The 24,112-nt window shown below is 40.9% G+C and overlaps 1 protein-coding gene across 10 annotated transcripts in view; it reads right to left on the reverse strand.

The window, feature by feature from the left end:
• The window catches only part of sec31a (SEC31 homolog A, COPII coat complex component), a 108,577-nt gene extending 85,861 nt beyond the window's left edge, over window positions 1-22,716 (reverse strand). For all 10 annotated transcript variants that reach the window (XM_067989863.1, XM_067989882.1, XM_067989917.1 and 7 more), the window contains exons 1-5: window positions 22,609-22,716; window positions 14,442-14,534; window positions 7,375-7,498; window positions 6,708-6,906; window positions 2,965-3,060 (exon numbers count right to left, since the gene is read on the reverse strand). In XM_067989863.1, coding sequence (XP_067845964.1) covers window positions 2,965-3,060; window positions 6,708-6,906; window positions 7,375-7,498; window positions 14,442-14,520 — 498 coding nt within the window. In that variant the 5' untranslated portion in view covers window positions 14,521-14,534; window positions 22,609-22,716. The remainder of the gene's footprint in view (window positions 1-2,964; window positions 3,061-6,707; window positions 6,907-7,374; window positions 7,499-14,441; window positions 14,535-22,608) is intronic.
• Window positions 22,717-24,112: the final 1,396 nt, after the last annotated feature.

Raw genomic sequence — 24,112 nt, forward strand, 5'->3', positions numbered from 1 at the left:
TGTTCTGCAATTTTTCCACCAGGAGATAGTTTCTCTCCATCTACCCTACTAAATTCTTTTAACATTTTAAACACCTCGATTAGATCACCCCTCAATCTCGAATACTCAGGGGAATAGAAGCCAAGTTTATACAACCTGGCCTCATAAATTAACCCTCTAAGCCCCAGTGAATCTGCTCTACACCCCCTTCAAGGCCAAAATATCCTTCCTGAGGTGCAGTGCCCAGAACTGAATGCACGACACCAGATGGTGTCCTGACCTAGGCTCTATACAATTGATGTGGAGATGCCGGTGATGGACTGGGGTTGACAATTGTAAACAATTTTACAACACCAAGTTATAGTCCAGCAATTTTATTTTAAATTCACAAGCTTTCGGAGATTTTCTCCTTCCTCAGGCAAATGTTTCCATTTGCCTGAGGAAGGAGAAAATCTCCGAAAGCTTGTGAATTTAAAATAAAATTGCTGGACTATAACTTGGTGTTGTAAAATTGTTTACAACTATACAATTGAAGCAGTTCCAACTCCAATCCTGTTCCTGTTCCTAATGTTCCTATTATAGTCTCGTCTCTATCTGTCTCTAATGGGCCAACATTCCCCTTTACTACTGCATTTCTCTTAATATATTTATAAAAAATGCTGTTAGCTTTGATATCCTTTGCAATTTTTTTTTTCATATTCCCTTTCTTTGAATCCCTTTGTTGCTTTTTATATCTCTTCCAGTCCGATGGATTTCCACTTTTCTTTGCGTTTATGTAAGCCTTTTCTTTTAGCTTGATACTATCTCTTACCTCATTTGTTGCCCATGGTTGTTTAACTACTCAAGTTGAGTCTTTTCCTTTTAGGGATTAACATTACACAATATATTCCAATAACAATACCAGTGTGGTTTCAGTCGCATGATACAATTAGTTTATTAAATTTTTTATATGCAATTAAGTTTTAATGACATTTTTATTAGTTAGCAAAAATATTTTTTTCATTAATGGTGTTTTTAGTTATTGCTACAGTTAACAAAAACCAAAACCACATCATATAACTTTAAATAAAGATGGATTCTGAATACTTGTTACTAACTTCCCCTTCCTAAATGTTCAAATCACAAATGTTTAACATAAAATCTACTGCATTAGTCACACCGTTAACCTTTGTGTTTCTTCTAAACCTAGACAAAACCTCTTACAGTTACAAAAAATACTGTATAGGTTGTAGCAGTGCAAAAGACACAAGAATTTATTTTATGTTGGAAGGCAAAACTCTGCTTCCACTAAAGTACAGGTCACACAGATCATTAAAGCCCTGTGCTAGATTTTATGGTACGTTCTAATGCAATTTATTGGAATCTGAAACAACTACTGCAAATTAAGTGTCTGTCTTAGACCAGCAGTACAATTTATAATCCAGATTCTATGGTAAATGTACAGATGGAATGGGATGTTAGTTTATACATTTAAAAAGGAATGTACAGTAAACTCACACAACTTCATAGGTTCCAGCTCTTTGTTACCATTTCATAAGAAATAATTACAAAAGAATGTGAATACAATAGGAATAAAACATGAAGAAGGAAAGTATGTTGTGATGAACTTCAAATAAAAATCTCAGAGAAAAGCAATGTCAAAGTCTAATCAGCAGAGGGCTGAAGAGCAAACATAAAAGGTGTTCTCGACCAATAAACAGGAGTGGAAATTAATCTACCTGTCCCAATCTGCATTTAAGGACCACAAAGCTGCAGCAGAAACTGATAATTTCACTTCAGTTAGGAACATGTAGGAACTGCAAAGTTCCAAATGAAATAATGTGTCACATTCACAGTCGGGGAAGATTTCCTATCTTCGCTGATTAAGGGAAGTCATAGGAAGGGGTATAAAGAAACCTTCCTCTAATATTCCTTTCTTGATAAGATATAGTAAATAGCTTAATGGTTTAATATTCTACTTTTCTTTAGTTCCCTGATTGCTCCATAGGTAAATGAACTCAGTGCTATGACATTGAATAGTGCAGACTAGGAAGGGTGCAAGTTTCATCCCTGATCTATACTGAGTTAAGTGATCACAGCCAGGGTAACAGTGGTGTATTATAAATGGCCACAGCATCTCTGGGCTAGGGAGATGGGGCGGGGGTAGAAAATCACTCATGGTCCCTGCTGTTGATTCCTATGCAGTGATCTCTACTAGAAAATGGGCAGGTGATGAGCACTAGGCTTTGTTGTGATGACCCGCATTGTTCAACAAGCTATCAACACTCAAGTATTTGGCAAAAATTCAACTGAACGTCATTATATTTGCTACGGTATGAGTACTTGATAGCGCTCAGGGTTCAAAGCACTAACAAGTCACAGCATGCCCCTTTTCAATAGCACCCTAAGATAATGAAAAGCAATCATGTGTCAAGTTTTTTTTTAAAAAGTTAATTGCAATGGCCTACTGCTTCTTGAAAGCATACAAATGGAACATGTGCATAGCTCTGACTGGGGCCATTTGTCAAAAAAGTCCTAATTCTGATACTCAGTTTGATTAAAATCCTGCAAGCTGTTCAACTAGTGTTGATGGCCGCAGCACACTATGACCTAGATTCGTGCATTATGTTAGAGCTATGGAAGGAGAGAGAAGAGGTACTAATAACGATTGCACTTTTAGATATTGAGGCCGACTGAGAAACAGCGGGTCAGGCAAACCTGTCACTAATATATCATTACTTTTGTCCATGAGCATTGTGAGCCAAAACTGCAATCACTAATATTTTGTATTTTTAAATCAAGATAAAATCAAGTTGGTGAGTATTCCTGGAATTCATTCTATTTGACATAAATAGTTACTGTTACTATGAAAAACATCTATTATCACCAATGAGTTTCATTCAGATTCTAAGAGAGAGCTGGAAATGCTCTTTGCAATTATTTTCCAACACTACTAAAAATGAAAAGTTGATTAAATACAAGATAACATTTATGGAATAAACATACCTGAGATTTTGATCCAGGTGTCATTGGAGTACCAAAATTATTCAAATCCCAGATGTAGATTTCAGACTCGTTGGCTCCTGAAGCTACAAGGTTACTCTGGTCAAAAGAAGCGATTAACATTTTATTAAATATTCAGGAAACGTTACCTCGAAGACTTTGACAAAGGCAAGTTACACAGTCGCATTAACCGACTAACCCTTTCAGATAAAAGCAGAAAATATTTGAAATGCACAGCAAGTCAAGAAAAAGATAAACATTTCAGATGTTTTCAGTCTCATTAGCAGTTCTAACAAAGGATTACACCTGAAGCATTAATCTACCATTCCTTTTTCAGTTGCTGGGCAACCATACCCTGCATTTCTATTTTTATTTCAGATTTGCAGGCTTTTCTTTTTTGCCTCTAACTTTTACAGATGGCAGTTTGTTACACTTTTCCTGTTACAGATCCTGTTTGATACATTCCAGATGTTCCCTGGAGATGCAGTTCTATAAATTAACTACAATGGGAGGTAAAAAGAAAAAGCTGCAAATGCAGGAACTCTTAAATGAGAACTGACAATGCTGGAAATATATGGCACAGCCATCAGCATCTGAAAACACGGGTATTGGAGCTGCATTACACCCCTTTTGTCTTTCTGATGCTTTTCAATGCCTTGCTAGCTATTTTCACTTCTTCTTATTGCCTTTTACGAACGACTCAATTTTACAATTCTCATCCTCATGTTCAAATCCGTCCATGGCCTCACCCCTCCCTATCTCTGTAACCTCCTCCAGCCCTACAACGATCCAAGAACTGTGCGTTTATCCAATTCTGGCCTCTTGTGCAACCCCACTCCCTTCGCCCCACCATCGACGGCCTTGCCTTCAGCTGTCTAGGCCCCGAGCTCTGGAATTCCCTCCCTAAATCTCTCCTCCTTTAAGATCCTCCTTAAAACCTAACTCTTTGACCATGCTTTTGGTCACCCATCCTAATGTCTCCTTCTTTGGCTCGGTGTCAATTTATGACTGATTACACTCCAGTGAAGTACCTTGGAACGTTTTATTACATTAAAGGCGCTATATAAATGTTAAGTTGTTCTTCTCACTGATTATTGAGATGATCTTTGTATAAAATCCAACACTCGTTCACCTCTTTCCATCTTAAGAACATTTTTTGCAGGCATTCTCTGTCTCTTGGTGACAATTAGCATACCAGACTCTTGAACTTTACCTGATGTTCTTGCCTCCCCTTTGTTTTGTTAAGTCCTATAAAGAGGCTAGTTTATCCTTCAGTTTCCAAATCTGACAAAAGGTTTATCCTTAAAACTTCAACCTGTCTTTTCACTTTTCAGATACTGATAGGCCTGCTGTGTATTTCCAAGAATTTTTTGTTTTATTTCACAATAAAATAACCAGTTTCCACAGTCTTTATTAAACATTACTTCAAAGACATCTTCATAACTAAACTCTAAGCAGCTTTCTGTAGTATTACAACTGGTTGGAAATGAAAATGAGATTTAAGGAGAGGCTTGGTGGTTAGAAACATTGACTGCAGAATTTCCAACTTCCCAGCTTCGACTGACACTAGCGTTCAGGGTTCGCCCTGGGAGGAGGGGAGCAGTTCGCCAGTCTTGGTCAGGTCATCTAGGAAAGGAATAAGATGCTGCATGTGAGCTGTAATCAGTAGAATGTTCAGTCACACCACTATCAAACCAGGATTTTTTTTCCGAGGGATGGGACAGAGTAATTTTTTTCTCTTTTCTTCTTTGAGAAGTTCCCATGCATTCATTCCCAGACTGAAGACCAGGAGATGACCTACTCCCAGGTTCTGGGAAAAATGTTCAGCAGCCAAAATGTCAGATCATCCTAATAGCACAGTTGAGATTGGGAATCTAACATGGTGAAATCTAGGTCAATGTGACTTTAAAAAAAAATTGTACAAGAGGTGTATACATTGTTTGATACAGAGTGTATGCTATAATTGGATATATACTTAAAATGGAAAAATTTGCAGGGCTTTGGGGAAAGAGCAAGGGAGTGGGACTAGTTGGTAGCTCTTTCAAAGAGCCAGTACAGGCACAATGGGCCAAATGGCCTTCTTCTGTGCCGCAAGATTCTACGATTCTATAATAGATTTCACATTACTTGCAGCTACATATAAGGGCCATATATATTTATATGAAAAGAAAAAAAAACTGAAAATGCCGGGAATATGAAATAAAAACTTCAAATGCTGGAATTACATGGCCGGTCAGTCAGCATATGTAATGATATAAAGCTAGGTTTTGGGCTTGTAGCCTTCATATGAATAAAGGATGAGATATAAACAGGCATTTTTAGTGAGGGTGGAAAAAAAAGAGACAAAGGGAAGGAGAGGGTGAGAAGGAGCCAATGTGTTAATTGACCTGCAAACTGCTAAATAGAAAATAGTTAAGTGATATGAAAGATCATCAGTGAGATAATGCAGATATATAGAAAGGACAAAAGAATATGGAATTATTTGGGGCATGAAGTCACGAGAGGTCCATATAAAGCAAAGACATGAGAAATAAAGAAAGGATAAAGAAAGAGGGAAATAAATTTCAAAAGCTGTGCATGCAGTAGAAATGAAATTAAAACAGAAAATGCAAGTAAAGAGAAAAAGCCATACCCACAGCAAGAGCCCAGGCCCGCACCAGCGCTGTGCTCTGACAAAGGGTCTCGAACCCAAATGTAAACCCATCTCTCCCCTTCCCAGACACTGGCAGACCCGCCCCATATCACAAGCATCCACTGCTGAAGAAAATGGAGGGTGTAGCTAAGGTCTGAAGTTACTCAAGTCAAAGACCAAAGAGCTGCAAAAAGATGAGATGCTACTCCTGAAGCATGCATTAACTTTCACTGGAACAGTGTAGGAGAGCAAAGGTGGAGGTGTCAGAGTAGGAACGGGAGAAAGAATTGAAGAACAGTATATCATAATTCTGCTGGAAGTGGGGACCACCTTGGGGAAAAGGAAATGAACAAGTTCCTGGCTCCCCAAAAAGAGCCAAATTTTAAAAAAATAATCACAAAGGGAACCACAGACCAGCCCTCTCTGCCCCTCCACCCCACCCTCAACCAGGCTAACCACACCAGACTTTCTATGTATGTATACAATGATGCAATGGCAAGCGTCCTAAATGTGCCCCTCCACAAGGACTTTTAAGGCCGCTGTCCGTTATGAAATGAATTTGATCTGTTGCAACCAACTTCCTATTGGACGTAGATCCAAAGCACAAAATGGCCTCTAATCTGGTACTAAATCGCAGTATTGCTCAGAGAGATTGCAAATCATGGTATGTGCAACAGACGATGTCCATGAGGTTAATGTTAAGCCAAATGTTGAGACACAGCATAGTTTTTGCTGCACTTAAGCTGGGAGTGATTTATGCTGACACTGTGTGCAAAAAGTAGGAACATATGAATTCACAGACAGAGAAAGACCAAGAACCATCCATCTAGTTTGCCTTCTACCATCCCAGTAGTCGCATGATATAACAATAATGCAATTTTTGACTAATCATGGCAATCAATCTCTACCAATTAGTTTCCAACAGGCCCAGACATGAGTTGAGGAAATCCCGAGTGGTGGAAAGCTTTCAGAACCATTGGTCCAAAGTCACCTGCTCCTCCCAAAAAATTATTTTCTCCAGTAATGTCATTCCTCACTTTGATAAAGAGCAAAAAAAAAAAATCACACCTTCCCCAGAGGTTTTTTTAAAATACATAATTTTCTGCCAACTTACCTGAAAAGGATTGAAATCAAGTGCTCTAACTGGACCATTATGAGTGTCATTCTGGCCAATCACCACATCCTCCCCTCCTGCTATAATTTCAGATGGATTGTACAGAATGATATTCCCATTTTCACCGCCAGCAATGAGGACACCAGAAGACAGACCATCAGTTGTCTTTTCATGAGCACCCCAAATCACCTTATGGTACCTGTGGAACAAATAATGATATGTATGATAGCATTCAGCCACACAGACCAAAAAAAATCCCAGCTTGACTTCTGATTTGACTTGAGTCAGATGATCTTAACCAGTGCATTAGTGGGAGCAATGAAACTGTACTCAGCATCCGAGGCTAAGGAGGAAGGGGAGAGAGGTGGAAAGAGAGACAGACAGACACACACAAAAACTATGAAACTGTACCATAGCAAGAGTCATAATCTTGTAGATGATAGACAGACAGTCACAGATCTCTGCTGCTGGGAGACACAGAATGGAAAAGGACACTTCATTTATTAGGAAGGAGAGTCATACAGTCTGCTGTTACAATGGAAACATCCAGCTCAACAGCAGAAGAGGACTGCCCTGTTAAGCAACAGTGCACAGTGGAGGGACCTGAGAGATAACAAAACACATTTGAACAGGACCAAATGAGGACACGGCAGTAATTTGGTTTTACCTGTGTGCGGAAGAAAAGGTACCACATGATTTCATATCCAGGGTGGAGTCAGCCAGGTCCAGCTCAAAGATCTCCAGGGAAGCATTCGTGCTGAATGTAGCATCTAGCTGCTGGGCTGAGGTGCCTGTATTAACAGTTATAAAGAATGTAACAACTGAACAATTAACTGATTTTTCTTAACAACAAAATTATTGCTACCACAGTATCAAGGTAAACGTTGGCTTAAGGTAGCTGGACATGAACCAAATTTGTCGGCCAAACACTAATTATTGATTGCTAATATAAATTTAATAACCACACACAAGCTACGTTAAAGGTCTCTTTGAAACAATTCTTCAGCCACCATTTTTTGTCAATGATTGGCCGTAAAAGTGCTGCTGGAACCCAGGAATCTCCCAGTGAGCCAAATGCCAGATTCTACCCACCATTCTGCCAAATCCCAGGTATCCCTTCTGCGGTGCTACAAAGTACTACGACCCAAACCCAGGGCCAGCAAACTCCATACACCATAATGTTGGAGTTCAATATGGGGAAGTGTGAGGTCATCCATTTTGTATCAAAGGAAGTCAAATCGGAATATATTCTTAATGGTGGAGCTGTGGAGGAGCAAAAGGATTTAGGTATCCATGCAGACAAATCACTAAAAGCTAGTGCACAGGTAGAAAAAGTAATCAACAGGTGCATCAATAGCGCAAATTCACCAGAGTGATAAAATGGCTTAAAAGGTTAAAATAGGAAGACCCCGCGGGGTTGCATGAACTTAGCTTGTATTCCCTTGAGTTTAGACAGTTGAGGGGTGATCTAATCCGGTTCTTTTTAAATGATTACGGTATTTTTGGGATAGATACAGAGAAACTATTTCCTCTGATGGGGGAATCCAGAACAAGAGGGCATAATCTTAAAATTAGAGTTAGCCCATTCAGGAGTGAAATTAGGAAGCACTTTTTCATACAAAGGGTAGTGGAAATCTGGAACTCGCTCCCCCAGAAGTCTGTGGATGATGGACAACTAAAATTTTCAAAACTAAGAGCAATAGATTTTTGTTAGGTGAGGGTATCAATAGATATGGAGCGAAGACGGGTAAATGGGGTTGTAGTACAGATCAGCCATCATCTAACTGAATGGCAGAACAGGCTCGAGAGGCTGAATGGCATACGCCTGTTCCCATGCAACTCTATTACCCCTACCTTAGCTTTGCCAAATCATTGGATCGCCTCAATGCTGCTAAATTCCATAAATTTCCACCTTTCCCATTGCTGCCAAATACCAAATACTTACCTCAAACCAGGTACATGCTGTGTATCCTGGGCTTTCAAAATGCCATGTGGTAACATTGAGGTAACGGAATATTTAATAATAATCAAGGACACTGATTACCATTTACACTGAAAAATAGATAAAAGTGTCCTGGAATATAATCCCATGTAATAAAATGCAATTTGATTTATTCAACTTTTTCTGAGGTAATTTTCCGGAAAAGCAAATTAGGTTACTCTCATGCTTGAAGCATATTACCCACATGACCAATATCAAATATCAAAGTGGAACCTTTGATTTTTTAAATATATTCCAAGTGGTTATAGAGCTGCCCTTTATTTTATTTGTATATATTGAGAACTCAAAAACAATGATTGCTCATATAAACAGCTAGCAACTTGTGGAGAGGCTATTTTATTGTTCAAGTTTGGAGGGATATCTGAATAAAAGTCCTGATTTAAAGGCCTTGAATTTCCACAGGAGTTGTCCCAATCTCCCATCTTAACTTCACTGGGAGAACAGCTAAACACCCGGAGAAATGGCGCAAATATTTAGCTGTTTACGCCATTTCATTAGGGATTCTGCTACTTACCGCCGAAGTTATGGCCGAAGGTTGGGAGAAACCCCACAGGAAGCCAGGGCCGAAAATGCTTTACCAATAGGCTCTGCTTAAATACACTAAGTACTGTGTCAGAAATATTTGGTAAAGCAGGAAGTATGGAAATAAAAAGATTGAAGTTTTAGATATTTCTTGGCCTTTGCCATAAAGAGGGATACCCTCAACATATGGACAATGAAAAATTGCTCCCCCATATTAGATGCAGTGATTTATTTACATAATTGTGGTGCCTATTTACTAAATACTATTTACTCAATCTCCCGTGGAATTAAACACAAGGTGTGTAGTCTTCATGTGAAGTGCTGTTAGAGGACAGGGGATAACTGAACCAAGGCAGACAGGTGTACTTCAGGCCCCACTTTACAGTCATACCTATTTTTATATACCTTGATTTTATATTATTTATAGTTAAATGGCAATTTGGGAAACAGAAAAGTAGAATTGTTTGAAGCATAGGACTTTCTCTGCAGTACAGGAACTGTGAGATGCAAAACTGAGGCTCTAAGGTGGGAGAATATAATAACAAGGTGAAAAGTTTACATAGGCAATGGAAAAAGTTGACAAAACTTAATGGCAGGAAGTGAGGTTCTGTAAACAAGAAGTGCAAACCGATGTAGTTTTAATATAATATAGATGGGTAAGGTAAACACTATTTTTTCCCAGGAAGCAATCAACAAACACTTGTCTTTAGGAGGATTTCTTACAAACTCTTTTCATATTCTTTTATAAAGAAGTGCACCCTCGCTAACTTCCTCACCTCAGAACCCCCTCTACATCAGTGTAACATCTCACTCATTGCAAGCAATGCCACAGATCAGATATTTATATAGATAAAAAGTGCTTCATCTAGCACACGATTTGTCCATCATGTCACACTATGGCATCACACACATATACATGCAAATCTCTTGCAGCTGACTGGACTCAAATTTTGTATTTTTGAAACAGCAACAAATAACAATTAAAAAGGAACATATCAATCAAATATAAGAAAACAGGTAGATAATGATATATGACAATAATGAGCAACCAGCTCATTTTAATTTTACAACAAGAAAAAAAGTGTATAGTATGTAACAGTGTAAGTTCCACAAATGCAATTGGGGAGTACAGTAAAAGAGACAGAGATCCAGCTGAGGAGAAATCTGGCGAATGGGAAAGAACTTGGGTTCAAACAACTTGGAGCAGGTCTTTATATTTTGTAATGTATTCTAAATGGTTACACCAGCTGTATATATCCATTGTATACTTTTACCTGTTGTTCAATACATTTCAAAAATATTTATTACAGCTATGAGATTCAGCTATATAGTTAATCATTTTCTTTTAAATAGGTAAAACATGAAACTATAGTCTACTCTCAATGCAAAGTTGCTTAGTTCAAAATATCTGATCATTTAATTTTTTACCACTAAATTCCCCCTTTGCTGTATTATTTACAATACTGGACAATTCAACAGTTTTAGCACAACAAATAACTGAATTATCAGTCGACTGTATTGCAGTAGGATTGTTTTCCTGTGATTCTATTTTGCTAAAACACTTACAACGATCAGATGGGAGATATTCAGCCGAACTTTCTACTTATGCGTAATGTAAGCAGTACAAATTCCATTTAATTTGGTCTAACTATTTTGATTGAGTTAAAAAAAACTGTCATTCACTATTCTGATTGAGTGCCAGAGTTATTTCTATAGCTAAGATCACAGAGTTATTAACTGGCATCAGTGCTGTTCAATGCCCAGCCAATATGAGGTGCTTTTCTCTAGGGTGTGCTCAGTCTGACAATGCAATGAACTATGAACTCTTCTCCTGAAGACAGGCACTCATGCTGGACCATGGCGCCATGGATGCCTGCATCCTTCCTGTACCTTGCTCAGATGATCGTGAGGACAGAACCAGGCTTGGATGTGATGCCTCCTCACATGGAAAATAGTATGCTGACCATTACTGTTTGGGCACACAGGAACAGGAGTAGGCCATTCAGCCTCGTGCCTGCTCCGCCATTTGATAAGATCATGGCTGATCTGTGATCGAACTCCATATACCTGCCTTTGGCCCATATCCCTTAATACCCTTTGGTTGCCAAAAAGCTATCCAACGCACATTTAAATTTAGCAATTGAGCTAGTATCAATTGCCGTTTGTGGAAGTGAGTTCCAAACCTCAACCACCCTCTGTGTGTAGAAATGTTTTCTAATCTCGCTCTAATTTTTAGACTGTGCCCCCTACTCCTAGAATCCCCAACCAGCGGAAATAGTTTCTCTCTATCCACCCTATCTGTTCCCCTTAATATCTTATAAGCTTCGATCAGATCACCCCTTATCCTTCGAATCTCTAGAGAATACAACCCCAATTTGTGTAATCTCTCCTCGTAACTTAACCCTTGAAGTCCAGCTATCATTCTAGTAAACCTATGCTGCACTCCCTCCAAGGCCAATATGTCCTTCCAAAGGTGCGGTGCCCAGAACTGCTCACAGTACTCCTGGTGCGGTCTAACCAGGGTTTTGTATAGCTGCAGCATAACTTCTGCCCCCTTGTACTCTAGTCCTCCAGATATAAAGGCCTGCATTCCATTAGCCTTATTGATTATTTTCTGCACCTGTTCATGACACTTCAATGATCTATGTACCTGTACCCCTAAGTCCCTTTGGACATCCACTGTTTTTAACTTTTTACCATTTAGAAAGTACCCTGTTCTATCCTTTTTTGATCCAAAGTGGATGACCTCACATTTGTCTACACTGAATTCCATTTGCCACAGTTTTGCCCATTCACCTAATCTATCAATATCGCTTTGTAATTTTATGTTTTCATCTACACTGCTTACAATGCCACCAATCTTTGTGTCATCGGCAAACTTAGATATGAGACTTTCTATGCCTTCATCTAAGTCATTAATAGATATTGTGAATAATTGAGGCCCCAAGACAGATGGGACTCCACTAGTCACATCCTGCCAATCTGAGAACCTACCCATTATCCCTACTCTGTCGCCTTTTGCTCAGCCAACTTCCTAACCAAGTCCGTACTTTTCCCTCGATTCCATGGGCTTCCATCTTAGCTAACAGTCTCTTATGTGGGACCTTATCAAATGCCTTCTGGAAGTCCATATAAATAACATCCATTGACATTCCCCTCTCCACTACTTTAGTCACCTCTTCAAAGAAATTCAATCAGGTTTGTCAGGCACGACCTACCTACCTTTCACAAATCCATGCTGGCTCTCTCTGATTAACTGAAAATTCTCGGTGTTCAGTCACCCTATCCTTAATTATAGACTCCAGCATTTTCCCCACAACAGATGTTAGGCTAACTGGTCTATAATTCCCCGGTTTCCCTCTCTCTCCATTCTTAAAAAGCGGAGTGACATGTGCAATTTTCCAATCTAGAGGGACAGTTCCTGAATCTAGAGAACTTTGAAAGATTATAGTTAGGGCATCTGCAATGTGCTCACCTACTTCCTTTAAAACCCTGGGATGGAAACCATCTGGTCCTGGGGATTTGTCACTCTTTGGTGCTATTATTTTCTTCATTACTGTTGCTTTACTTATGTTAATTTTATCGAGTCCCTGTCCCCGATTCAATATTAGTTTTCTTGAGATTTTCGGCTTGCTATCCTCTTTTTCGACTGTAAATACTGATGCAAAGTAATCATTCAACATGTCCGCCATTTCCCCATTGTCAATGACAATATCCCCACTTTCACTTTTTAAGGGGCCAACACTGCTCCTGACCACCCTCTTTTTCCTAATATAACTATAAACGTTCTTCGTATTGGTTTTGATATCCCTTGCAAGTTTCTTTTCATACTCTCTTTTTGTAGCTCTTACTATCTGTTTTGTGACCCTTTGTTGATCTTTGTATCTTTCCCATTCACCAGGATCTGTGCCATTTTTTTCCTTTTTGTATGCCCTTACCTCTTTAGTTGTCCATGGCTGTTTTTTTTGGCAAGTAGAGTTCTTGCCCCTCTGGGGTATAGACCAATTCTGTATCACGTTAAATGTTTCTTTAAACGTTTCCCACTGATCATCAGTCGTTTTACCCATTAACAGATTTGCCCAGTTAACTGTGGACAGTCTCTCTCTCATCCCATTGAAGTCGGCCTTACCCAAGTCTAGAATCTTAGCAGCTGACTCACTTTTTTCCCTTTCAAACACTACATTGAACTCGATCATGTTATAATCGCTATTGGATAGATGTTCGCGTACAGTTAAGCCGTTAACTAAATCTGGTTCATTACTCATTACTAAATCTAGTATGGCTTGCCCCCTTGTTGCCTCTAGGACATACTGCTGCAGAAAACTATCCCGGACACACTCAAGAAATTCACTACCTTTCTGACAGTTGCTAGTCTGCTTTTCCCAATCTATGTGAAGGTTAAAGTCCCCCATTAAGACCACTATGCCTTTCTTACACACTTGTCTAATCTCTGCATTTATACAATCTAGCACTTCAGAGCTGCTGCCAGGGGTCCGATACACAATTCCCCCTATGGTCTTAGGAGAAAAGTATAAACATGTACTTTCCAGTAGGATCACTGGATGGCGATAAGGAATGGAAACATGACTAATTTTTCTCTATCCCAGACACATTATATTGGATGCAGTAATGCAGTGGTTATGGTACTGGACTAGCAAACCAGAGGTCATGAGTTCAAATTCCACCATGGCAAGTTGTGAAATGGAATTCAATAAATGTGGTAAATTGTGGCTAGTACTTAAAAAAAAAAATTACCATGGAAACTGGTTCATTAATGATCTTCAGGGAAAGGAACCTTTCACCCCTACCCAATCTGGCCAACACGGGACTCTAGCCCACACTACACGGTTGACCCTTAATGCCCTCCGAAGTGGTCTAGCAAGCCACTCAGTTGTACAAAGGACTACCACCACCTTCTCAGGGCAACTTGGGATGGGGGCAATAAATGTCGTCTTGCCAATGTTGTTCACCTCACGACAACAAATTTTTAAAAAATGTATCATTCCTGTCTCTAATTCCCCCCATTCCCTTTCCGCTGCTGCTGCTTTGGTTGACTTCAGTTGATTCATTTTTATGTGGGTTGATAGAAGTTAGGTCATTTTATGTGGACAACTATACTCTTTTTGTAAGATTCACTGAAGACTTTTGTAAACAGATCAGTTTTCTCAGATTGTTATTCCACTGCATCTTCATGCCAGTAGTTTTTTTACCTGCAGCAAGGTAAATAGGGTGTTGCTGAGCTGGGCTCCACGCCTGGATAGCAGTCCGATTGATTTCTTTAAGCTTCATTTTTGATAGCTGAGCTGGGAAGGAAAGAAAACACCAAGTATCTCAGTGCTGGAATAGGCATAAAAACTCAAAAACAAAAAAGGACAAGAACAGTAGTTACAGCAAATTGGTCAACTATTGAAATTGTGTCCTGAAGCACCAAATATACAGAGGCAGCTAGAAAAGTGTCTTAATTTATTTAATTGAAAAGCCTAAGTAAAGGGCCACGTCTTATAGTGCACCACCAAGGTTGGGGGGCGGGGGGAGAAGTAGGAGGGAAGATGAGGTAAATCAAGTAGTGGTTAAGTGACATCATTAGCTACTTCGTTAAATAAATTTAAAACAGAAATAGACAGTTTCCTAGAAGTAAAGGGAATTAGGGGTTACGGGGAGCGGGCAGGAAATTGGACATGAATTTAGATTTGAGGTTAGGATCAGATCAGCCATGATCTTATTGAATGGCGGAGCAGGCTCGAGGGGCCGATTGGCCTACTCCTGCTCCTATTTCTTATGTTCTCACATCCTTGGGTTTTAAAAGCCTGTCAAGTATGCAAGAAAGAGAGTGCACTGGGTAGAGAGTAGAAACTAGGCTATGGTTCCATGGGTACCCACAGTCTTCCAATACATTGCCCAGATAATCACTCTTTTCTTGTGTGAGCCCAAACAGTTATGGTCAGCAGATTACTTGACAATGGGAGGGGACATCACAGCCAAGCCTGGTCCTTTCCTCATCCGAAATCCATAAACACATACTTTCCAGCAGGAGTCAATGAATAATGGTAAGAAATGTGGCTAATTTATTCCTATCCCAGACAGACCAAGGCCAATAATATTGGGTATGGTAATGTAGTGGTTGTGGAGCAGCAACCCAGAGGTCATGAGACACGGGAACATTCTTATAGCACTTAGCAGTATCTACAAAAGTGTCAATGTTACCCCCACAAGCTATCAATCAATCGCATTTCTCTGAGTAAAGTAGATACAGTTATGTTCAACTACACAAAATTGCTTTTCCCAGAAAGAGCAAATTCAGAATGACCTATAGCCTTTGTTAAAAAAGTATACATATTTTACAAAATAAGTAGTATGCTTAGCAGAATGGAGATGGTTCCCAACAGGGTTCAAGGGAGGAAGGGAACAGAAAAAAAAAAATCAACCCACGCTACTGTAGTTCACCCAATGACACTTTATAGAGCGCCATTAATACTGGGACAAGTCACCAATTTGTCCCCTCAGGTTCGGAAGGATCTCAGAAGAAGCAAAAAATAAACATCACAAAATGGAAGGGAGGAATTTTCTTTTGAAAAAAAAAGTAATAATACTGGGGAAAATGAGTAATTGGAATAAGAATGCTACTGAAATACAGAAAATAGGGATACCGTTTACCAGCAAGCACAATATTTCCAAAAAATTGGTTTTTTATTACATGCTAGGTGGCATAACATCGAAGTTCATCTGAACGAAGAACAGACGTCCATCAAAATCCCAGGTCTTCACATTCAGCAGATGGCTAGTCATTCAGCAAATGACTAGTCACATTCAGCAAATGGCTAGTCGTCATACCATGATGACTAGCCATTTGGATTTTATATCTCAAAAATCATTCAGAAAAGTCAGTTGTCTTTACCAGATCACTTTTGCCAGTAACTGTAGATGGTATTCCTACAGAGAACAATGTGGTTAATCACCAAAACTTCAGTCCACAGCCCAACGAAATGCATTTGACAAATTTCAGTGGAAACACACACAGAATGCCTTTAATTTAAAAAAAAGTCAATGGGGAAATGAGACAGAGAATATTCAGTGCCATAGCTACTCAATTTTTAGCAATCCACTTCTAAATAAAATAAGAGGTAGGTTTGGACAAATGTAAACTACAAACCAGAAAAAGAAATAACAAAATTAAATTCAAGAGATTAGTCTGAAAAGTTCACCCTCTTCCCCTCAGCCACCCCCCAAACACGTAAATGGTTTTAAATTTAAAATTAAACACAGAAAGTGAAATCTTGCCACAATGCCTTTCATCAATCCCTCAGCAGCTTTCAGTGGTATCTAAAACATGTTTCAAATAGTGACAAGTGATTTCCGACAAGTCCAGATTTGTTCCCAGCCTTAAAACAGCTGAGAGCAGGTGAAGAATGACAGGCAGAGCACAATCAAAGCATTCCTACAATGGTTGAGAGAAGGCTAAGCATTTCAGGTACTGAAGAGGCTGATTGATGCCATTTCCCAGCTTCCATTTTTATTTTAAAAATTGCATTGTACAATTCATTCAGCAGCTTATGCTAGGCTCTGAGAGAGACTATTACATGTTTTCAAACTAGGCTTCTGACTGCAATGGTAGGCACAAAGACAGGTTCAAATGGAAAGCTGTAGAATATAACAATCAATTCTAGGAAGCTTGTTACCTGGGAGTCTGTGTGAAATTGATAATAAGGAACAATAGGAACTTTTATTGAGCTGCAAAGTCATGTTGTTGGATGTTAGGGGAATCGGCATCACGGGATTAACACACCTAAAATCACCAGACAACACTCATAGAAGGATTAATGTTAAGAAGTAAATGGATGGGCAGATAAGGATAGAGATATCAATTTTGGATAACACTGGTATCCCATTCCAGATAATTATACAGTAGAGACAATGACACAGGACTGTTTACTGGATAGGGATACAGCATTTTGCACTAAAGCTAAAACTCTAATAAGGGGAAAAGACAGGGAAACTACTGCGAGGCAGCTTAACAAATTTGAACAATCCCATTTGAAAAGTTTTGAGAAACTGCTCTTGACGAGATCTGGGAGGTCAATGAGCAATTGGTTTCAGGAGGAGTAGGTTTCCTGTTGACTTTTATAGTTCCTTGTCATGTATTTCTCCCATATTTTTTGCTTTTCCCCAATTGGCTCCTCTTGTCTTCTGAATGTGGCCCACACTGGCAAGGTCACATTTATTTCCTTGAATACTGATTCTTTTTACAATTGAGTGGATCACTAGACCACATCAGGGGGCATTACGAGTCAACCACATAATGTAGGACTGAATAAAGGTAACAAATTCCCTTCCCTGAAGAATATTAGTGAACTAGTTGGGTTTTTGCAATCTATCCACTTTCATGATAATTTTTCTGGTACAGGCCCACAAATTACCAGATTTAGTGAATTCAGCTCCACAATTTGCCGTAGTGGAATTGCTAAATCCAGTACTATAGCAACTATATTACCATACCCCACCCAGACTGTTTAGGTCCCTCTGGTCCAGAAAAACCATTAGCCAATACTTTGTTTTCTGTTCTTTAGCCAACATCGCCCATGCTGCCATATTCCTTTTAATACCATGTGCCATAATTTAATTAAATGCTTCACTTAAGTGTCTTCTTAAATGCCTTTTGAAAACCCATATACACAACAGGCATTGCATTGCCTTTATCATCAATACATTCTTATTTCCTCAAAGAACTCTTTTAAATTTGTCACATTCAGCTTCCCTTTTACAAATCCATGCTGGCTGCCCCTAATTAACCCATATCTTTCTAGGTGAGTATTAATTTTATCCTGAAGTATGGTCTCCAGAAGTTTACCCACTACTGATGTTAGGCTGACTGGTTATGAAGAGAGTACATGTAATGATGATAATGATTACCAGATTTAACCACTTGAATGGAATGATTTTCCCAACCTCACCAGGTGATTTATTTACAAAATATAACAAAACAATTACCTCTAAGAAAAGAAGAATCTGTAAGAAATACAAGGATGGACTAACAAAATTGATGATGAGGGGGAAAGAGATGGCCTGGGGCTCCAACTTAGATTATTCATTCCATAATGTGGGAACATTGGTGGGAGAGAAAGATAGGATGGTCTCACAGATCCCAGTTGGAAAGATGATTAAGTCAGAAAAATTAGATCAGATTACTTCCAAGATTATGTACACTTGGAGGTGGCCCAAAAGCTGATTTCCAGTGATTAGCCTTCAACTAAAGCTACTTTTACCTCGATGGAATGCTGCTAACTACTGATGTGTGGTTGTCTTACTAGTGGCGGCACTGCTGAACAGAAACAAACTGACCCCGGGGTGGGGGCTAATGACAACACACACTCAAGATTTTCATGGATCTTGCAATCTGCCATCAGGTTATTAGATGTTTAGCCCCTTCTTGGGTCTGCTGAATGCATCAATGTGATTGCATTGTGACACAAGTAACCATAGCATGCTGACATAAAACCAGTTCAGCATTAATTCCTCTTTTATCACGCTTGAGCTCAGACAGTAAGTGTCAGAAGGCTAGTCAACCACTGTGGGAAGGAGGGGGTTCAATCACAGCCAAGGCAGATCCTGTTCACACCCAAAGTCTACACACATGCATTTTGAGTAGGAGTTACTGGTTAGCAATCTGGAGTGGAACAATGGTAGATTTTTCCCTCCCTGATTCTGGGGTGCTCAGGCCAACTGTAGTGTTCCTGCTACTGACTCAGCTGAAATCATAAACTAAGATCAAACTCTGGACCAGGGACTGAATAAGTTGGGAGGAAAAAGAGAAAAAGGGATCCATTACACGACAAATCATACATGGTCCATTAGCAGTTCTTTATTTCTCGTTTCACACTATATGTTAATGTATAATACATACAGTATAGTGGGGGGGTTTTGAGGGGGAGAATATGCAAATGTAAGTTACTATACACTCCAATGAGCATATGCACAAAAAAAAATTACTTTGGCTTTCCCATGCAGAAGCCACTTCCTCACCAAAAAGATGGACCCGCTCCCAGGCCTCTGCTAATACTGCTCTATCACTGGTCACTGGTGCAAAAAGGGTGTGCTGCTAATTTTCCCTACATTGCTGTGGGGAAATGCCTAACTTCTGTTCCTGTGATAGCCAAATGTAACCATCGTCTTCCTCAGTATTTATGCACGATTGTTTCATTAAGCAGTTATGTTACGCTTGAATCAGATCTATATAAAATTACAATAAAGGTAAGCTGATTTGTAAGATTTTGCACATCAGCCTCTTTCCATCATTTAAGCAAAAACAAATTCTTGCTAAACTGATTAAACTTCCAAAAAGCATTGCTGACTCTAGGTGAAATCTGGCAGCTGAGTGGCACCTGCTTTTTTTGGTTAGACTTGGGCCGTTGTAGCCAATTCCATGAGACAAGCGGAAAAAATGACTGCACTCAGCTGCTACTGTGGTCATCTGAACAAGCTCTAGCATGCTAATAATTACAAACTAAGCAACTTGGAACGATTTATGCTTGGATCAGAAATTCTGCACGGCTGCAGCAATTGGGAGCAGTTTGGTACATCAGAATATCAGAATTCTTAGTTTCTAGATGCTAGATTTCTAATATTTTTCCAGAATTAATTGCAACTTGGTATTACAGCAATGACATCAACTCTCTCCTCCCTCCCTCAAAACAGTGATCACAGGACATAAGCACAATATGAGCAAGTCTTAAAAACTAAAGGTCAGTAGTTCCACTCGTTTCTTCTTCTATTCCTCCCCAAAAAGAGTAGACATTCAGAACACACTCATCAGTGCACCTTTAGCTTAGAAGAAAACTATCTGTTGCAGCTGATGGTGCAATTCTGCCATGAGTTATCAGCAGGTCAACAATAAGCAATTCCAGAAAAATAAATGTTACACGTTTAATTCATTTTTCAAGGGAAGGTGAAGGGAAGGGCTAAAATAATTTCGGATTTTTACTCATGTCTCCCCAAATCATTACCTGAAAGACCCTCTACAAGTGTGCCATTCTGTAATTAGATGCTCTCAGCAGCCTGTAAGAACATATCCTCCGGATCCAGCTCTCCCTATAGTGAGGGGCCTGGTTTCGCCAGTCAATACTAGGAGCTCAGCATGTGAGTAATTGCAAAATCGATCTGACACTCTATGGAGTGCTAGAACAGGGCACGTTTATGCTTCAAAAAAAATGGAACTGCAGCTTGATCAAAATCCCTAGCCCTCCATCACAGAAGTATGGTAGCATAGAGACTGAATGTTTCAAAGGCCCTACTCCAAACCTTTATTTTCCTTGTATATTTACTAATATTCCTGCCTGATCCCAGGCAAACACAACTGGTTATTTGAAGGTGTTCAATGCCAATTTTGTTTGCTGAAATTTTAAAAAAGAAATGTTCTCATCAGGTATTGAATGCAAGTAGAGCTTAAAATTGATTAATTATAGAAAGGTCTATTAGCACTTAGGAAAAAACACACCCATGTCTCCTTTGAAAAACAGGTGCTTGTCCTCTCAAATATATTTTGACAAGTAAATGAACTTCAAAAAAGGAGCTGCACGGTAGGGTGTGTGCATTCTGAAAAGAAAAAAAATCCCTTTTGTTAAAGGGGAGACTCCCATCCACCTATCTCTTTGTACTGTCTCTTACCAAGAATGCAGAAATCCCATTCCCAGGCTTCTAAAATTTAATGGTGGGTGGGAGGTGCAAGAGGATAGCAAGAGGTACTCCCCCTCTGATTTTTCCTACCTCCCTGTGGGTAAGTAACTATCTTCTGACTACGGCAAAGCTGAGATCAGTTACTCAGTACATTGGATACTAAGAGGGCAAACCACTCCATAGTAACAGTATATCATACTCCAACATAAGCCCCCCCCCCACAACTTGTACATTATGACATGCCAAAGAATTGGTCATGTCTCAGAAATGTCCCAACATGCTTCACACACACGATCCGGCAATCAATTAGCAACAAACAAGGCACCACAAATAACGCGATGACCTATTTTTGTAGATATTAGTGAAGAGAGACTGTTGACCAGAACACTGGGACAGCTCCGCTCTTCTTTGAAAAGTGCCGTGAGATCTTCAACATTCACCTGAAAACAGGTCCGGCTTTGGTTTAACATCTCACATGAAGAATGGCACCTCTGATAGTGCTACTGAGAGTACTGCACTGAAGTGTCAGTCTAAGTTAACGTGCTCAACTCCTGGAGTGGACCTCAGACACATAATCTTCTGACTCATAGGTAAAAGTGCTACCAATAGAGCCAAGCATAAGCAAGGCTACCATAAAAGCTGCAACTGATCTTTCTCCCAATTCATCAATAAAGAATCAGACCCAAACTAACTGAATTCCCATACAGAGGTCCAAGAATAATCTTTGAAAATGGAGCAATAGTATTAAAAAGAATAACATCTGCTGCCCCAGTAACTAGTGGGAAAGGGCACCATCCAGGTCAAACAGACCAGAAGGTCTCAGGTTCGATTTCCAGTCTGTACTGTGTATCTGATCTCAGTTGGGACAGAGACATTATACTTGGCCTCAGTGCCCCTGGGCTAATGACTGGGGGGGGGGGGTGGGTAAGTAATCAGCCAAGATTCTTACTGCTGCTGGAAAGTACCTGTGTGAATATTGGATGGGGACAAGATTGGACTTGGATGTGATGTGAAAACATGAGGGGTCTGACCAACATTCATCCTTGAACCAAGGGAAGGGAAATGATCCAAACAGTGTTGACCTGCAAACCCCGAGACTGCCCAAAGATAGGATGGATTCGATTCTAATCGGATCGACCGACAGTAATGGTGACAGACTGGACACAGACAGCGACCCGCTGATGATACAATATTTATACACAATGTTCCTCAACGTCAATCAAAATGAAGTGAGGGAGCGGAGATCACAGGTCTCCGAGAGTTGGGTCCGGCGCAAAGGAGCGAAGAAATGAGGAAGTTTGAGGGCCGGAAAACACGGAGCCGGAGCCGGGTCCGTGCGGAGCATCGCCCAAAGAAAATAACATCAGATAAAATTCACTCCGAGGAGAAGGGGAGGGGGGGAGGGGGAGAGGAGAGGGGGGGGGAGAGGGGAGGGGAGAGGGGAGGGGGAGAGGGGGGGAGGAGGAGAGGGGGGGAGGAGGAGAGGGGAGAGGAGAGGGGGGGGGGGAGAGGAGAGGGGGGGGGGAGAGGGGAGGGGAGAGGGGGAGAGGCCGCCACACGCGGCCCCGGACAGATCCCTCGTCCCCTCAGTTCCCCCCTTTCCCCTCTCTCTAAGCTGGGAGGGATTTAACCGGCGGCCGAGGCCCAGATCTGACGAGAAGAAGCTCCGACAGACCGGCCCCCGGCCCCGACCCCCGGCCCCCCGCTCACCTCAGGCTCCAGTCGGTCCGTCTCGGTGTTGCGGCTCAGCCTGTCGCTCTCGGCCCGGGCCCACGACCGCCGCCCGCCGCCGCCGGTCCCACAAGTCCACGTCTCCACCAACGTGGCAGCCAAAGCCGATTGGACCGACACAACAGCACTTCCGCTTCCTCGGGTCGCAGAGTCCGCTCAGCCGGCACTGCATCACAGACAGGGACAATCTTCACCAGACTGAGCAATGGAGCAATCACAGACAGGGACAATCTTCACCAGACTGAGCAAATGGAGCAATCACAGACAGGGACAATCTTCACCAGACTGAGCAATGGAGCAATCACAGACAGGGACAATCTTCAGGAGACTGAGCAATGGAGCAATCACAGACAGGGACAATCTTCACCAGACTGAGCAAATGAGCAATCACAGACAGGGACAATCTTCACCAGACTGAGCAATGGAGCAATCACAGACAGGGACAATCTTCAGCAGACTGAGCAATGGAGCAATCACAGACAGGGACAATCTTCAACAGACTGAGCAATGGAGCAATCACAGACAGGGACTATCTTCAACAGACTGAGCAATGGAGCAATCTCAGACAGGGACAATCTTCAACAGACTGAGCAATGGAGCAATCACAGACAGGGACAATCTTCAGCAGACTGAGCAATGGAGCAATCACAGACAGGGACAATCTTCACCAGACTGAGCAATGGAGCAATCACAGACAGAGACAATCTTCACCAGACTGAGCAATGGAGCAATCACAGACAGGGACAATCTTCACCAGACTGAGCAATGGAGCAATCACAGACAGAGACAATCTTCACCAGACTGAGCAATGGAGCAATCACAGACAGGGACAATCTTCACCAGACTGAGCAATGGAGCAATCACAGACAGGGACAATCTTCACCAGACTGAGCAATGGAGCAATCACAGACAGGGACAATCTTCACCAGACTGAGCAAATGGAGCAATCACAGACAGGGACAATCTTCACCAGACTGAGCAATGGAGCAATCACAGACAGGGACAATCTTCAGGAGACTGAGCAATGGAGCAATCACAGACAGGGACAATCTTCACCAGACTGAGCAAATGAGCAATCACAGACAGGGACAATCTTCACCAGACTGAGCAATGGAGCAATCACAGACAGGGACAATCTTCAGCAGACTGAGCAATGGAGCAATCACAGACAGGGACAATCTTCAACAGACTGAGCAATGGAGCAATCACAGACAGGGACTATCTTCAACAGACTGAGCAATGGAGCAATCTCAGACAGGGACAATCTTCAACAGACTGAGCAATGGAGCAATCACAGACAGGGACAATCTTCAGCAGACTGAGCAATGGAGCAATCACAGACAGGGACAATCTTCACCAGACTGAGCAACGGAGCAATCACAGACAGGGACAATCTTCACCAGACTGAGCACTGGAGCAACCACAGACAGGGACAATCTTCACCAGACTGAGCAATGGAGCAATCACAGACAGGGACAATCTT

This window comes from Heptranchias perlo, chromosome 1 (assembly GCF_035084215.1).
Source record: "Heptranchias perlo isolate sHepPer1 chromosome 1, sHepPer1.hap1, whole genome shotgun sequence".
NCBI lineage: Eukaryota > Metazoa > Chordata > Chondrichthyes > Hexanchiformes > Hexanchidae > Heptranchias > Heptranchias perlo.